At 34.2% G+C, this 17,807-nt stretch overlaps 4 protein-coding genes across 6 annotated transcripts; 2 read left to right on the forward strand and 2 right to left on the reverse strand.

Annotated features, from left to right (window-relative positions):
• The first annotated feature begins 7,395 nt into the window (after positions 1 to 7,395).
• LOC132702951 (deoxynucleotidyltransferase terminal-interacting protein 1) lies at positions 7,396 to 10,629 on the forward strand. Of its 3 annotated transcripts, none has more exons than XM_060671873.1 (6): positions 7,396 to 7,673; positions 7,727 to 7,933; positions 7,998 to 8,222; positions 8,278 to 8,494; positions 8,826 to 9,392; positions 10,142 to 10,629. In XM_060671873.1, the coding sequence occupies exons 1-5, from the start codon at positions 7,617 to 7,619 to the stop codon at positions 9,389 to 9,391; spliced, it is 1,272 nt and encodes a 423-aa protein (XP_060527856.1). In that variant the 5' UTR covers positions 7,396 to 7,616; the 3' UTR covers position 9,392; positions 10,142 to 10,629. The 3 variants fall into 3 exon arrangements, with proteins under 3 accessions (XP_060527856.1, XP_060527855.1, XP_060527854.1); XM_060671872.1 differs by lacking the exon at positions 10,142 to 10,629 and adding an exon at positions 9,653 to 10,130; XM_060671871.1 differs by lacking the exon at positions 10,142 to 10,629 and having other exon boundaries at positions 8,826 to 9,624.
• A 715-nt stretch (positions 10,630 to 11,344) lies between these two features.
• Positions 11,345 to 13,693, reverse strand: LOC132702952 (isocitrate dehydrogenase [NADP] cytoplasmic). The gene is made up of 3 exons (XM_060671874.1): positions 12,940 to 13,693; positions 12,000 to 12,289; positions 11,345 to 11,942 (listed from the first exon to the last, which is right to left on the reverse strand). The coding sequence occupies exons 1-3, from the start codon at positions 13,469 to 13,471 to the stop codon at positions 11,535 to 11,537; spliced, it is 1,230 nt and encodes a 409-aa protein (XP_060527857.1). The 5' UTR covers positions 13,472 to 13,693; the 3' UTR covers positions 11,345 to 11,534.
• A 236-nt stretch (positions 13,694 to 13,929) lies between these two features.
• Positions 13,930 to 14,989, forward strand: LOC132702953 (neuferricin homolog). The gene is made up of 4 exons (XM_060671875.1): positions 13,930 to 14,258; positions 14,309 to 14,449; positions 14,497 to 14,683; positions 14,746 to 14,989. Exons 1-4 carry the CDS (start codon positions 14,003 to 14,005, stop codon positions 14,909 to 14,911), a joined length of 750 nt encoding a protein of 249 aa, XP_060527858.1. The 5' UTR covers positions 13,930 to 14,002; the 3' UTR covers positions 14,912 to 14,989.
• Positions 14,990 to 15,143: 154 nt separating this feature from the next.
• Positions 15,144 to 17,692, reverse strand: LOC132702950 (LIM domain-containing protein jub). Its single transcript, XM_060671870.1, has 2 exons — positions 16,822 to 17,692; positions 15,144 to 16,675 (listed from the first exon to the last, which is right to left on the reverse strand). The coding sequence occupies exons 1-2, from the start codon at positions 17,478 to 17,480 to the stop codon at positions 15,742 to 15,744; spliced, it is 1,593 nt and encodes a 530-aa protein (XP_060527853.1). The 5' UTR covers positions 17,481 to 17,692; the 3' UTR covers positions 15,144 to 15,741.
• Between the last annotated feature and the right edge of the window lie 115 nt (positions 17,693 to 17,807).

A 17,807-nucleotide genomic window follows, 5' to 3' on the forward strand; every position in this document is an offset into this window, starting at 1 on the left:
TATATATATATATATATATATATATATATATATATATATATATATATATATATATATATATATACATATATTTACATAATAATGTACATGCAAATGTATTGTACATGTATCCAGTATATATAAACATAGTATGTATGCACATATACACGCATATGTATGTACATATTAAAGTTTACTCTTTCACTGGAAAAAAGTCAGTTATTTGTGACTGACGACCGGATTTCTTATTTTGGTTTTCAATAAAAGCTTCAATGTTATTTAAACAATCATAGAGAGAATCGGTTGTGTATTCAGTATTCACTGGTTTTCAAATAGGAACGCAAGACAATCAACGAATTTTCAACGAATTCATTTGAAGGTGGTTGCTGAGAATCATCTTCCAATTCCTCCTCCTCCAGGACTCGATAATATCTTCATCAGTAGGAAACTCTGAAGGAACAATATACTCATCCACACACATAAACTCGATTTCTATTTGGATTTCGTCTTCACTCTTTCTTTCAGGCGTTCATTTAGGAAAATCAAGGGAATCTCATCTTCTTCTTCCCATTCAGAATACTGACCAAAACCGGCTTTTTTAAAACAATTAGTGATTGTTTCAGGCTTAACGTCGATATTCCATGCGGTAGTTACGTCGTCAACACAATCCATTAGTGTAATGTTATTGTTTTTGTTTTCTTCGAAACGTTCCATTGTGGTGATGTTTGAATGAATGTTTATTTTTCAAAATTGTTGACACTGTACTTGCCGAAATCTCATACTTCATCGCTACATCTCTATTTTTTGAACCACTTTCCACTTCTTTTATAACAAATGCAAAAATCCAAAAATGTCTTTAATATAATGTGTAAATTGAATAGGGACAGTATTTTTCACTTAGTATTAACTAGTAAGTCATGCAAGTGAACTTAACAAGCACAGAAACTGAACTGCTTGTATAGATACGTTAAAAAGACAGGTTAAGATCGGCCGAGAAAATTCGACTTATCGAAATTGGCACCAAATGTTTCGTTCGAGTTATCAAGATTTTCGAGTAATCAAGACAAACTAACATGCATTTCCTACTTTTGACGCTATTGCCAACCAATTTGGTTTGACTTATCAAAAATTCGAGTTATCGAAGTTCGACTGTACGTCAAAGAATAAGATATATTTTATCAAAAATTATTAATTGTATTAAAATTTTGGTTAGCTTTTGAATTGGCGCTCCGGGTACGTGATGAGAGCAAAACTTCGGAGGTTTCGTGGATTTATATTTTCTCGCTGAGTGAGCACCTAAAAAATTCTTCGGTATTTAAAGGTACTTCCAAAGAAATTGAGAATGATCTGTTACGGTGCATCCTTTAATTTTGACATGAACAAATAATTGAGGAAATTAATAATTGTCCGTTTTTGGTTAAGGTAACATCCTAAAATTTTTTCCAAGAGACGCCAGTATTAAAAATTCAATTCAAAATTCACCACTCGTGTCTCCATTATTTGGCGATGGAATGCGTCTCATCTGTTAACATTAAAATTGTTTTTTTATACGTTTGTTTATTGTTATTTAATTTTTTTAAAAATACCATCACAAAGTGCTAAACGAGTTGGATTCTAAATCAGTGCGATAGGTTTATGATACCTAAATATTAAGATTTTTTTAATAATTTGCAAAATTAATTTAAGTTATACACAAATATAAAAATTATAAAAAAAAACTTCCTATTTTGTACAGAGTGTCCAAAGATATATTTTTAAATAAAAAAGTTTGCTATTTATAAAACTTTGGTTTAATTTGGTTTAATTTTTTTATGAGCAGATTAGAGGTGCCCGCATTCGGTAATATTCTTTAGTTCTCAAAACAGTCGTGAGATTTCGTAATTATTGATTTTAATTTCTGTTTTCTCTTTCTTCTGCTATAGCTTATGGTAATCCAAAATATGACAGTTTTTTTTGACAAGTAAATAACTTAATTAACAGCATTCTTCTTGCACCGAAAGATAATTAGAAATTAGTTAAATATTCAGTTTTAAGATCGATGAATTTGTAGCAACGGCTCAATTAACTGGCCAGTAAGGTCCCCGGACCTATCTATTTTGGACTTTTGTCTATGAGTTTTTGAAAAATAAAGTTTACCTAAGACCTAGTCACAATGGAATGAAGACTGTTCAATAACACCAAACCTGACTTCAACCCAAATCTTAAACGACAAAACTGACAAAGCTTCAGGTTTTCTGCGAAATCTTCTTTTGAATTTTCTTTTTAAAAAAGACGATTATATTTGTCCAGAAAAACACGCGTCAATGTTATGAATCCGACTTCGTTTCAATATATTTTTTGTACTCTCTACTCCAAAAACCCAGTTATACACTGATAAAGCGTGTGCAAAGTGTCACTCTAAAATATCAACCTTATTAAACACTATCGCGAGTCAATTGAAGCGGTTCGGCTACTTTAGTCACAGATTGGAAACGATCAAATGTTTTCGGTAGATTTATAACACTGATGGTATTTTGACATCAGTTCTGATGGTCACGTCACATGTTACGTTTTTCATTTATACATTACATTTATAGCTAATAAGAACTCTGCTATTGCTGTTTATGATCCAAGTTCGGAAAAGGAACTTCAAACGATGCCGATTCCTCGATGAGCACACAAAGACATCTTTAAACTGATTATATATTTTAGTACACTCGTGAGCTTATATGAGCTAGAAACATTAAGCCAAGAACATAGTGGCGCGACGAGGATAACGGCGAGCAAGCAGCGCGACCTCGAATCCGAAACAAACCTGTGGAGACGGGTGGGTGTGCAGATAGTAGAGTGATCTGCTCAAGCGACAAATAATTTGTTTTCGTCGCTCTGTCGCATTGTAGACAAACCATGGATTGTCAAAAATTAATAGATTTAGTCTTTGTGAGAGAGGGTTTATGGGATCAAAAAGATAAAAATCACCATAACCGGCACATTTTAGATAAATTATGGGATGAAGTGGCAAAGGAAATGGAAACGACAAGTAAGTATCTTTTATTTAACAGTTGCACACTTTTCAATTCTATTATTACATAAATAATTTTTGAAAGTCTCTCTAATATCAGACGCAATATTTGTACTCCTATTATTTGTGCTTTGAGCTCCTATATTAGATAATGTTCCACCATCATTCTGTGTTACGCATATGAATTGGCTGTAGCGTTTGCCACAGAACTGTTATTGTTTTCCTTACCCGAAAAGTAAATGACAAGCACTTAAATGACGATCCAGTGGCTAGAAACCTAAAAAAAAATAGTCATTAAAGTTACAGAATGACGGATTGAAATAGAAACATTCCTATATAATGTTTGTTTTCTTCCGATATTCTTCCACATGTTGTGAAAATAAAATATGTCATGAAAACTCTTTTCCTACGATTGTTCAAAAAGTTACTATTTTTGGCGCCCTTTTCACCTTTTAGGCGACCGAGTAAGGAAAAATATTCGTGATACTCTTGTTCGAGAATTGCAAGAAAATCCTCGCCGATCTGGCGATCCTGGAGGGAAGAAACTGAAATCTTCATGGCCATTTTTTGAACAACTTTTATTTTAAGTTATCAGTTTACTGCATGCCCTTCCACTGGCAATTGGTCCCAAAGTAAAGATGAATATGATGATGAGGCATCTCAACCAGAGCAACCATCAGAAAATAACATATCAGTCACGTGTGAACCATTTTCTCCCACAAATCCCATCATCGTCGAGAATCTCGAAGTGTCGTGATCGACCAAATAAAAGACAAATTAATGATCACTTCGGGCATCAGTTGTTGGACATCGAAAAAAGGAAATTGACAAAATTCGAGGAAATTAACCATGAAGACGTAGTCTTTTTCAATAGTTTGTATGTCAAAAAACGTTCCCCAAGAAATAAAAATTTGCTACAGATGCAAATAAAATCATTAGTTTTTAATTTTGTTTATTCAGAAGATATTCGGACACCAAATGTTCCAGTTCCTACACCAGATACATCGCGTAACCAAAGCAACCAGAGCTAGCATTATCGCAAAGACAAGCAGATTTATCATATTGTGATTTATCTGGAAACATGACTTGTACTCATTATTATGATAGTTTTGGACTTCCCTAGAATAACCGCTTCATTTATTTTGTATTTAGTTTGTACTCAAGAGTTAGATCGCAGTTTAGAATGAATATCTTATTTATAATTTGTGTAAGTAATTAAATTTGAAACTTACCTCAGTGTTATTATTAAACGCTCGGCGGGTCCTATAGGAGTGCGATTGAAATTGATCCAGTTCTCTATTAAGTGATCATTTATCAGGCTTAAAATATAATCAAAAGTGGCTACTTTTATTCTGACATATCCGTAGAATCTTGTAGGGTGTTGCCGCAACTTTTCGTAAAGAGTATGAAATTCTCCACACTCTCTTCGATTTTTAAAAATTTCATGTACGCCACAATTTCTTGTTCTTTGTTGATTACGAAGATACCAAATTTTAGCGGCCCTACTGCCTAGAAGTCTTATCGCTGATGACATTTTAACTTCACAATAACCAAATGAAGATAATATATTAAGCAGGTACTCGGCTATTCCTCGCCGCTCTACTATCTTTCGGCGTCTCGAGGCTTACTCGGAACGATGTCGCGCTGCTTGCTCGCCGCTGTATTCAATCAATCCGAAGATTTCACATTTACTTAATCGGAACGTAACAGATTATTCAAAGAGAATTTATTACCTGATATAGCACGGTGGTTTTTAAAAATTTGCTGATAATACAATGTGGACGCACTCAGTCGTAACGTAGCTGAGGTATAGTACCTGATCCGGACTTACGATTGGATGAGCAATCAACTAAAAGATCTTGCTTTAAATTTAATCTGTCAAAAATTAAAATTTTCCGAAAAACACTATAGAACACTTTATAGGAAAGTAAGTATGTTTATAGACTACGCTTATAGAAGACGACAATATGAGAAAACGGAAGGTTTCCTTATTCCAGTCGATAAACCAGCTGTTGCATATGGCATATCAAGGTTGAAAGATACAACCAGACATTAAAAAGCGCGATTAAGGAGAATGTATCTGACGAAATGGTATTCAGTTTCTTCACCACAGGTATTACGCCTCAGAAGCTAATGTTAGGTTTTATCCAACTCGGATCATATTACTGCAATGATAATCAGGAGACAAAAATCAGATATTGCAAAAGTCAGGATAAACCAGGAGTAAATAAATTACACAGTTAGATTTAGACAATTTCAAATTTTAATACTATAGGAAGTTGCAAAAACCTACAAAGTAGACGATTTAATTCTTTGGTCTGGCTTGGGAAATGAATTAAAAAAAAAGCATATAGAAAAATGGTGCACCTAATAAATAATATAAATTATTTACAATTTTTTGCAATAAATAAGTAAAAAAGCAAAAGTTTACAAAAAATAATTTTAAAATTATTGCAAATAAACAGAAAATAATCGCAGAAATTGCTTTTCAGGTTTGACCGGAAATAATTTCTACTTTCTTATTTTAAATTGAATGCCATGTATATTTTTATTTTTTTTACTCGATAAACAATTCTAAACAACCTTTTTCTAACACACGTTATGTCACAAAATCAATACCTTTTTGAAATAAAGCAGTTCAAAACTATGCAACATTTTTTTTTATTTCATGGCAAAACGAAATAGACCACAACAAAAAATATTATGGTTACTTGCTCCTTGTAGCATATTTTTGAACGACTTCATTTAAAAAGCTATTGGTTTTAGAGATGAAGTCTAATAGACAAAAGTTGTTTAGACTTGTTTAGCGAGTTCTAAAAATTAAGAATATATAGAATGTTCCATTTAAAATAACAAAGTGGTTTTGTGTTGTTTTTATGGTACAAAACGTTCCCAATATTCAAAACTATTAACTTACCAAATTGCATATTTTTATCCCAAATCATTTTAAAATGCCGCTGTGGACGTTAGTTTCGTGGTCACTCCGTATATTATTTTTATTCTAAAATGTTCCGTTTATCGGAGTCGTGCAAACTTATCGTGCAATCGTATCCAGGTAAGTCCACGAGCAAGTGCGAAACGAATTGCGGTCACATACTATTCAGGTAAACCTCGAAGTTCACCAGCTGGTGGGACCTACTGCTGTGCGAAAAATGAAGTTGGCTTTCGCACTTGCTCTAAAAATCAGAGTACAATCTAATTCGCTTGGAGCCGCGATTGGAACTGAACGCACTTACTCGCGTGTCTCGACCTGTACAGGCAAGTCTTAACACTTGCCTGCATGTGTATAGGCCGGTTAATAACTATATGATTCCAGACTAGCCTGCAGCGGTATGTCGCCAGTATTTATTAAATACTATTTAATAAAGCTGACGTTTTAAAGAAACACTTTTCCCGTGTCTAATCAGTGAATAATTGGGTATTTTAATGTAGAGACCAGAAAAATTATTAATTGAAAAAACTAATTAGTTTTCCCCATGGACATATTTTTCTGGCTGTGTTTAGGTCATTCCTGAAAAAGAAGAAAAGTTTTACATTCCAGGTGGATTCTGTGGTGGAGCATTGCACGCAGCGATTTAATCTCCGTTCGCTCCCTTCAGAATCCCTTGTAATCGTCCCCAAAAATTTTTAAATCGATCTCCACTGGGTGGATTTAGTGTTTAGTGAATGTTTTAAAGTAATAATTGTCGCCGACCCCATCGTTTTCCCCGTTCACGCCGGTATGGAGGCAGGATGGGCCCGGATGGTTCGCTGGTGGAAGCGAGGTATGTCGGTTTTTTTTTGTACCGGTCTAAATTGTTTTTTACTAGTTGAGCAAATATTGGTTATATTTCTTTTTTGTACGTGTTGGTCTATCACCAAAAGCGAAGATCCTCGACGGAATTCGGCAATGGGCAAATGATCCTAGCAGTTGAGCCCAATAGTTATTGTGAAACGCATTATTGTACTTGTTCTTGTACATTCCAAGTAGATTCTGTGGTGGAGCATTGCACGCGGCGGTTTAACCTCCGTTCGCTCCCGACAGAATCCCTTGTATTCGTCCTCAAAAGTTTGATATCGGTTTCCACTGTGTGGACTTAGTGTTGTTAGTGTTCAGTGCATGTTTTAAAGTTATAATCGTCGTCGGCCCCGTCGTTTTTCCCCGTTCACGCCGGTATGGAGGCCGGATGGGCCCGGATGGTCCGCGGTGGAAGCGGGGGGTGTCGGTTTTTTTTTGGTATCGGTCAAATTTGTTTTTTTGCTAGTTGAGCAAATATTGGTTATATGTCTTCTTTGTACGTGTTGGTCAATGACCAAAAGCGAAGATCCTCGACGGAAGTCGGCAATGGGCGAATGATCCTAGCAGTCGAGCCCAACATTTTTTTTGTGAAACGCATACTTGAACTTTGAACATTCCAAGTATGGTATAAGAGAAAAACTGTATCTGTGCTTCAAACAGATATTTTACAGATCCTTTAGGTTTTCTAAAAAAATATTTGTTTTTCGGGTTTATAACAGAAATAGGTAATTCTGTAATTTTTCTGGTATTTGAAATGTATTGGTAGAGAAAGTATTAATAAAAAATATATGTAAATGTCGAGAATATTAGGAAAGACTATTTAATATTTCAAGAGACCAATTAGGTAGTTTACCGAAAATGATTCCGCCAGTAACTCCGGGACAATCTGATGAAAAACATAACATGGTTGGATGGGTAAGATGCCTACTTTGGACTAATTTTAATAATTATCGTAAATTTCTTGATAGAAAAATACATTTAACATGCGCCAAGTTAGTTTGATTAATTTGGCTACTACTCAGTTGACCATAAAAAATGGAACAAAGTTAAATATTCCAAACCACAGGCGAGCTTACAGTGTTACAAGTCCTACAAAATCATTAGACTTGCTAAGAAAAAACTTGCAGAGTTCCATTAACAAGGATATCGACAATGTATTGAAAAAGTACATAGATGTGAGTGTGTTTTGAAAATTGTATGAATGTGTGGAGCAAAACTTCTTGTAAAATGGGCTTTTAGAAATTCTTTCAACCTGCAATAAACAACATTAAAAACAATCTTGGTCAAGACAGTGTTAATGAAGATAACATCAGAGAAGTGTGCAAACAAATGCTTGAAGAAGCCAAATCAATGTACAAGTATTGTGAAGACTCTAGAGACAGTTCTCCATATGAATGTAGTCAGAGTGAGGCAGAATCAGAAAATAGTGTCAGTGATTCAAGATATCCAAATATGGAAAAAGTTGTAAGTCTATGCACCATTTTGGAGCAAAGGCATTTTAAAGATTTGTAATTGTTAGAATTCTCTTCACCCATCAAAACGTAAGGATTCTGATGATTCTGATTTATCATCAAACCCAACACCAGTTTTTAAAAGGCACCGTAACAGAATGACAACAGGGAGTGATTACATTGGTTGCAAGCTTTCTCTTAAGAGGGATGGCCCAAAGTGGAATCCTGAAAGAATAAAAACCAGTACTATGTTTATAATGGGTGCCAGAGCCAATAAAGTATTAGGTAAATGTTTTTTACTCAGTACCTCCTTCCTGTAAAGATTTTAGTATGCCTATATTTAAAAGTCATCAAAAGACTTTTGTGTCCAATGGATTATTGATTCTCTAGTGAAATCTGGAATTCATGAGCCATTTTTGTACCTGTTTATGTGATGTTATTTTGTGGTTGTGATCGAGAGTATTTAAATTTGTGTTATTAAAATATGCTTGGAGTGCACTCCACCTTTGCATACATTATTTGGTTGCAATCATTTTATTTTTCATGCATTTAATATTATTTTATTTTTATGTTTTACTTGAAGAAGAGGGACAAATACTTTAGAGTGTATTTGTAGGATATGGTCAGACAAGGGGAAGACTCTATGTTAGGCATCCCAACCTTGTGCGTTACTCGGGTGACCAGGAAGACAAAGAATGGCTGGCATCACAAAATCTTATGCCCCCCAGTGGTGGAAAAGCTTATCTAATGCTTCTCGAGGATATTAAAGAGCTAACTGATAGCGAAGAATACAAACACAGTCCCAACTTGCAACTGCAAGAATTACAAGGATTTGAAGTGCCGCTGTTCCTTTTAAATAAAATCAAAACCTTTATAGAATATGTCCGGAGTGAAAGGAAGCTGTTGGCAGTGCTTGACATGGAAGATGGTACTAATACGAGTACTCCACCCTCAAATGTTGCAATTCAAATAGATTCGGGCCCATCGACGCCATGCGATTCATTAGATAACAACCCGGAAAATATCTGGAAAACCTCACAATTACGGCAACAAATTGATTATCCAAACATGTCTTCTGATATGAGTAGTTTATCCAGTTCAGTAATATCCAGCATATTATCTGGCAATTACAATGGCAGTGGCGGTATTCGTAGTTACAGTGATAATGCTCAGAGCTTTTAAGGTTAGTGCCAAAAGCTATTTTGAAATCCTAAAAATGCCTCTTATATATGAATTTTTTTTTATATATGATTAAATCTGTTAAATTATTCTAAGGCCCCAATTTGAATTTCTTTAAATATTTTTAAAGTGTTTTTTAAATACTTTTTAGCTGGTTAATTTTTTGTTTGTTTTTTAATTTCATTGAAAATATCTATTAAAACAATATGAGATGTGGAGTAACTAATTATTATTTGACTATTATTATTTGGCTTTTATTTTCAGATGCCCACTTGAAAAGGAAAATGTATATGCAAAAGGCTTATTATAAATAATAACGAATATTACAATTACAAATCAATTTTTGATATTGTCCTGTTAGTTCTTGTGGATGCAAATTAGAATTTTATTTTTGCCCAAAGGTTGAACCTGAAGGATAGAAAAAATATGAGTATTATGCCTTTCAGAAGCAAAAGTACTCCCTGAGCTTGAAAAACATTTGCCTTACATGACAGAATATTACAATTACAATTACAATTTTTGATTTTGTCATGTTAGTTCTTGTGGATGCAAATTAGAATTTTATTTTTGCCCAAAGGTTGAACCTGAAGGATAGAAAAAATATGAGTATTATGCCTTTCAGAAGCAAAAGTACTCCCTGAGCTTGAAAAACATGTGCCCTACATGACAGAATATTACAATTACAATTACAATTCTTGATTTTGTTGTGTTAGTTCTTGTGGATACAAATTAGAATTTTATTTTTGCCCAAAGATTGAACTTGGAGGATAGAAAAAATATAAGCCTTTTAGAAGCAAAAGCACTACCTGAGCTTGGAAAACATGTACCCTACATGGCAGATGGAGCTGGATCCACTACATGGACATGTTCCATTAAGTTCAGGAGCTTTGGGACCCTCGGTTTCAATATTTTATACTTGTATTGAAACAGAAGTATGTTAAAAGTAACTGGAAACATTAATTGTCCTCCAGCATACGACTATCCAAATAAATTGTAACATAATTACTCATTTGCAAGAATATCAGAAAATAACAAAACACTACAACCTTAAGTTCCAGGATGTAAGAAACTGAATAATATTGATAAAGGAGCTGGAAATTTTGCAGAACTGAATCTTTCATGAAGAGAAAGAGAATTTCTCCATTTAAATAAGATATGACAATGGTCTTCTACTTCTACGCAAATTGCAATTACTTGATTCCTTAACAGGATTATTCACAAAAGGGGAGCCCCAATGACTCATGCTCATTCAACATGCTGAAGTATTTTCATTACTGTTTAAATTTTAAAGCCAAAGTCTAACAGATGAACATTTAAACATTTTTACTTTGGGGTCTTTAAAGCCAAAGTATAACAGATGAACATTTAAACATTTTTACTTTGGGGTCTCATTTGATCCACAACTTAGTTGGGTTGGTTTTCACTACGTGTTGGACAAAAATATCATGTTACTTTGATAATATTAAGGCAACATTTCGTGCTTAGAGTTTTAATTTCATTTTTAAAGGTACCAATATATTTAAAATTTTCAGCTCCAATTGGTTCATTATCCCTATTGAATCTTCTCCGCATTATTTAAATCTCTTCAACAACTTTCAATAAGTTGACAAACCAATGTTTTTGGCTCGAATGAAAAATGACTGGAATATATTAAACAAAAATAGACAAAACTGATAACATTAAAAACAGTTATAATACCGATATTAAGCCTATTAAAAAGTTTAACAATATTTCTGGTTGGTCCTGCTGATACGACTCAGCTGCCACAAAATAAACTATGCAATTTAAAATTTTTAAGAAATTTTTACTCTAAAAAACGCAATCTATAAATAAACAAAAATTAATCTTAACTGCAATTAACACTGAAATTCAAAAATGATACTTTAAATCGAATATTTCGTAATCCCTTTCTGTTGTAACTATGAACATAATCAACTCTCCCACATTAAGTAAGATAAATATTTTTTCAAAATGACATATATTACTGTTGGTGCAAAATACATTTTAATATTAAAATACATACATATCCTTTCACCAATAATATTCAACAAAAAAGAGTTCAGTCAAAGAAATTGCAATACACTTGAATACCTAAAATGTAATCAAAGAATGAATGAGGCCCGTCATGTCACTAGAGCTTGGAAAGTCAAGAAGACTGTAACTTCTTTTTTAAATTGTCCGCCAACTTGTCCATAAACTCAAATGTCTCCAGGTAATCAGACCTCTGCACTTTGCTCATACCTTTGATGCATATAGCCAAATCTTTAGTCATAAAACCAGATTCTATGGTTTCAATGCAAACCGCTTCCAATATATTAGCAAAATTCTCTAATTCTCTGTTGTTATCCAGCTTGGCGCGATGTAGTAATCCTCTGGTCCATGCAAAAATGGATGCAATTGGGTTGGTGGAGGTCTCCTGGCCCTTTTGGTACATCCGATAATGACGAGTGACAGTGCCATGAGCCGCTTCAGCTTCCACAGTTTTGCCATCTGGGCAGACCAACACAGAGGTCATTAAACCCAAGGAGCCATAGCCCTGCGCCACAGAATCGCTCTGAAAAAAATAGATTATTAAACTATAACTTTCTTTATATTTTGGAGAAAACCATACCTGAACATCCCCATCATAATTCTTGCAAGCCCATACGAAACCCCCCTCTGATTTCATGGCATAAGCCACCATATCATCAATAAGACGATGCTCGTACCAGATTTTCTTGGCCTCAAATCGAGGTTTGTACTCCCTGTCATAGATATCTTGAAAGATATCCTTAAAACGACCATCATATCGTTTCAAAATAGTATTTTTAGTGCTTAGATACAGTGGCAATTCTCTATCGAGCGCGTATTGGAATGAAGAGTGGGCGAAAGCAATAATTGATTCATCAGTATTGAACATGCCTGAAAATGCCAAGTATGCTACTCATCCAAAAACAGAAAACCCATTTTAAGCACCAAAAATAAATGTGCTCCAAGAAAAATGTTTTGTTTTATAAATTTTAGGGAGCTATACGAACAAAAATCTGATTAACCTTTTAGTAGAACTTAATGTATCATAATGCCATGATCAATTCCTATACATATTTTGAATTCTGAATATTTTTGGCTCCTAAAAATCGTGGGCATTAAATAACCAAATTAAAAAATAGTAATTTAACAGCTTCCTTCTTTTCAATTTATAAGGAAACAAAGTATGCTTTAGCAGAAAGTGAATTTGAATTTGTTAACTAAAGACTCATGATAAATTAACAACCAGTTCGGCATCTCCTACAAAGTTTCAAAGTTCAAAGTAACAAGGTTATATTGTAACCACATTGCCACATTTATCTATATTATCATATCAAGTATTTACAATGATTTTGCCTTTTTTTAAAGGGGATTTTCAACAATAAGTTTCAATGATGATATAACAAATTAACTTGAAAGCAAGCTTTTAGTTATGAATTTGTTATTTAAATTCATTTCCATTATCTCATAATTTTATCATCCATATTGTAAACTAACTTTAAATGGTAACTTCCATATGTACATGCAGTCAAAAATCTACCTACCTAATGCTACCCCAGGACCCTGGTATTGGTGGACCGTGTGTTTAATCTGCTGGCCATCTGAACCACTAAATACCAATTCTAATTGTCCAGCACCAGGAACAACAAAATCTGTTGCTTTGTATTGATCTGCATGAGCATGCCTTCCAATAATAATAGGTTTTTCCCATCCTGTTACTAATCTTGGGATGTTTTTACAAATTATGGCCTCCCGAAAAACAGTTCCACCCAAAATATTTCTAATAGTACCGTTGGGAGACTTCCACATTTGCTTCAGCTTGAATTCTTCAACTCGTTTTTCATCTGGAGTTATTGTGGCGCATTTAATGCCTACGTTATATTTTTTAACAGCTTCTGCACAGTCAACAGTTACCTGATCATTTGTTTTGTCTCTGTTTTCAATTCCCAGATCGTAAATTTTTAAATCAATATCCAAATAGGGCAAGATGAGTTTTTGCTTAATGGAATCCCATATAATACGGGTCATTTCATCGCCTAGAATATCCACAACGGGTCCCGCCTTAATTTTACTCATTGTACTATTTTTTGAAAAGACTAGAACAAAAGCTCTAACACTGAGTGCTGGAGTATGTTTATATTAATATGGATGCACCGATAGAACGTACGATGAAAAACTGTCTCAAAATCTTAAAACAATTTTATTTAAATGGTTTTTCAAGGTGAGCAAACTGTTATCATCTTTGAGTGGGGAATATTGAATTAAAATTGGAATCATAAGTTGCTTTTATTGACACTATCTGACACGTTTGCATGTTTCTGCTTCTTCCTTGATGTTAACCATTCGGCCATAATACGTTCAATATATTTTATTACACTTATTACGCCTTTGCTCTAAGAAAATTAAAAAAAAATCATATTTAGTTTTGTTATTTAATGCACTCAGCTTTTAAATGAATGAAAACGAAAGTTAAACTAACAATTTGTTCCGTTTTCCACTTTGGTCGGGTTTAAATGGCAAATTTTCCCAGTGAACGCAATCAAAATTATGACATAGGTTGTGTTGTATTTTTAGTATATGTTAGTATACATTAATAATGTCTAGAAAATGTTTAAACTATTATTTATATTCGCATTATTGGCAGTCCTATTAGCTGTGTATTTCAATGATCTTACTAATAATATCTTTGCCCTGTTTCAATTACAGTATTTAAAAGGAAAACATTTGTTTACAGCTAAAGAACTTAGCTTTTACAATGGGGTGAACACCCCATTCCTCTACTTATCAATCCTTGGAAATATATTTAACGTGACTAAAGGCGACAAGCATTATGGCGTCGGTCAATCTTATCATATATTCGTTGGTAGGTTTGCAACTGTGATTCTTTTTGAAAAATAAATTGATTATCTGCAGGTCGAGATGCATCTAAAAGTTTTGTGACTGGGAAGTTTTCTAAAGCGGACGCAACTGACGATGTCTTGAGCTTGAGTCAAAAAGATCTAAAATTGTTAAATAATTGGTTTGAATTTTATCAGAAAGAGTACCCAAAAATAGGTAAAAATCAAGCATATTTCTCACAGACCATAACAATTTGCTTATAGGTAAACTCATAGGTAGATATTATGATGAAAATGGAAAATTAACGCATTATGCTAGACAAGTTAGAAGGTTAATCAGAGAGTCAGAAATTGCTGATAATAATAACCAATTAAACAAAGTCAAATTTCCACCCTGTAATGTAGAATGGGATCCAGAAAAAGGAAGTAGAGTGTGGTGTACAAATAAAAGGTATAATTCTGGTTGGTTCTCCCCAGAACCTCATTTTTATTGCATGTTTATCCTTATTCCAGTGGGGGGATTGAAAGGGCCTGGGTGGGAAAACCAAGGCAGTATTTTGAACCAGGCTCTAAAACCTACAGGTGTGCCTGTATAAGTAAGGAAAATGAAAAGTTGGGCAGTGTTAAACAATATGAAGGCTGTAATAGTGACTCAGAAAGTTGTTTCATCAAAGATTAGAGTGTGTAGATTACTATTAGCTTGTAATTTTTTCTTGGAAAGTGCTTAAAACAATTATATTTTTTAATTTGAATATTACTATGAATCTTTTTCTGTGGAAGTTTAGGTTGTCCTGTTTGTAAACATTGCAACAAAAGAACAAGAATACAAATAAATATTAAATTATTAAGAGTTATCTCAGAATATAGGGATGTTTTTCACAAGTTTTCTATTAAATAAATATATTTTTTCAAGTTATTTCATTTTATTGACCAAAAGATAAAAGCAGACAAGATAACACTGCTAAAACAAGACTAGGATAACAATGTGGTAAACCACAAACCATTATTATTTGGATTTTAGGAACCAATAAACAATATTTAATTTAAAAAATTATTTGTTTTCTGTTTTAACAACCTAATTTTTTAATGAATACTATAATATTGTAAAAAACTTAAGTTTTTGTAAGAAAGCTTGGTGCCTTCAATCTGCCACTATATAATATAATGCTTCTAAAAATATACCCAAAACATAAATGTAATTGAATATTTAAAAAAAAACAGCACCAAATATTTTAGATTTAGCAAATTTTATTTCATTTTATTCACTGCAAAAGTGTCTCTTTTGGATAGGTGTTTTTTTCTCGACTAGCTTCATTTTATTATGCTAAATGACAATGAAAACAAAGTGGTCATGTCCAATACACATTATATTCTCTTTAAAAAACACTGGAATGAAACATGGCAGTTAACCTTTAAATATTATTGATTTCTCAACATACTACAAGCAATAAGCACTTGAACATCATATTGCAATGCGTACTGGCTAAAGAATTAATCATTATGTCACTCTTAGTTGCTGTAATGGTATGATGCTGAGGCGGCCTGCAAATGATGAGGTCTGTGCTGTAGTTGTTGTATATGACAGGATCGACACAACAGTCGACCTTCCAGAGGATAGCAACGTTTATCAGGCTCATCTGTCAGCTGCATATTGCATTCCTCGCATACATAACAATCCACATGGAAGTCCTTATCCATGGACACTACTCGAACAGTTTCCTCTGTGCCTTCTACAGGTGTAATACCCTTTCCACAAGAAGAACACTTAGGAGCAAACATTTTGTGATAATCATTAACACAATATATTTTATTGTCGACATCCACTGTAAAGGGTACCCCATCCAAACATTCATTACAAACGCAGCAACGGAAACACCCGGGATGATAAGATTTACCCATTGCTTGCAGGATCATCTCCATGATTAAATGACCGCAAATAGCGCATTTTTCTGCAGTTTGCTGAAATCCCGAATAGAGATAGTCTTCTTCACAATATACGCGACCATGCACATTGTAAAACGCTTTTCCGCGCAGAGCTCTGCCGCAGGAGCAACAAATAAAGCAGTTTGTGTGGTATAAATTGCCCATAGCTTGGCAGGCTTGGCCGGCACCAGAAACCTTTTCCCCACAGGTGTGACAAATCCCAAAGTATTCACCCTCTTCTTCATGTTTCTCCATTTCTTCCTCAATCTGTCTTGTCATTTCTTCAATTTTCTTTTGAGCTTCAGTGGGACCTCTTGGTTTAGGTGGTGTGACACTGTATGGCAATAAACTCTTGCCACTAATTTTCAGCTTGCCCATCCCGCTGTTGATGCTGGCAACACTTGGTGTAGGACTCGGGGCTGAAATTGATATCCTTTCACTTTGCTCTGGAATGGGAATTTTCACTTCATTTTGTGGAAAAGTTTTTGTAGGAGTCAATGCTATTCCAGTTGCAGGAGATCTGGAACAACACTCTTATCAATTATATAAACCCAACATTAAATCCTGCAGTTAACATAATTTAGTAAAATCAAATAAATAAAATAAAATAAGCAGCACCCTCAGAACAAGACCTGCAAGCCTATAAATGAATATTGAGCCGGTTACCTATCATAGCTTCTAGCACTTGAAGTCTGAAACTGTGTGTTGGTGCTTAAAGTATGAGACACATTGCCAGCCATACATACATAATCACTGTTAATATCATCAAGTTCTGGACCATAATTTGTGGTCGGAATTCTATTAGAGTTTGTGGGAGATTGGGGTGAAGCTTTGGATGAAATTTTTTGGTATCTAGGAGCTTGCATAATTGAGTAAATTGACTGGGGATCTGTTATAGTCTGGGAGTGTGATGAAGGAACTTGTGGACCAGGCTGCGCCCCCAAACTTTTATGATAATAGTTTTTGATATTTTCATAAACAGGGGGCCCTTCAATGTCTTGTAGCTTATTATTCATTGGCGCCTGTGGCTGAGCCTTCCTGTTATAGCACTGTTGGGCACCTCTGCCAGGATAATGATCAACATTTTCGTAGACGGGTACTCCATTACCAACACTGAATGGGTCTAACGAATCTACACCATCGACATTTGGAGGTACTTGTGGTTTAGCCACCTGAACATAAACGTCTTCAGCAGCATTCTTACTCTTGCTTGCAATAGTTTCAATTTGTTTCGGCGTGGCATACATCGAACTGGCAATTATGTTTTTTCGTTCGTACAACGAATAATCGGTTTTCTTAATTGGATAATCAGAAAAGCTCCCCATGGGTCTAGTTGTCTAAACAATGTACTTATCAGGCCCTAACTCAGAACATTAAGACAGGGTTTAATTAGGTAACTAGACAATTATTAATTTAACTGCGTATGCAAAAAAAAAATCACTTCACGGTAATGACATACTCAATTTTTCGGAAAATCTCGAAAAGACAAAGAGCTTATCTGCATATCCTTCGTGTTTATTTGGAAAAGACGACCAAAGTTGTGTGAAATAAAATTTTAGAACTAAACATTAACCCAAATTGAAATATAAGTCTAAGTTTAATTAAACCTAGTTTAGCTTATGGCTTTCGTACGCCAAAGACTTCTTGTAAAT

The sequence above is a fragment of the Cylas formicarius genome, unplaced genomic scaffold, assembly GCF_029955315.1.
Source record: "Cylas formicarius isolate icCylForm1 unplaced genomic scaffold, icCylForm1.1 PGA_scaffold_6__28_contigs__length_40554024, whole genome shotgun sequence".
Taxonomy (NCBI): domain Eukaryota; kingdom Metazoa; phylum Arthropoda; class Insecta; order Coleoptera; family Brentidae; genus Cylas; species Cylas formicarius.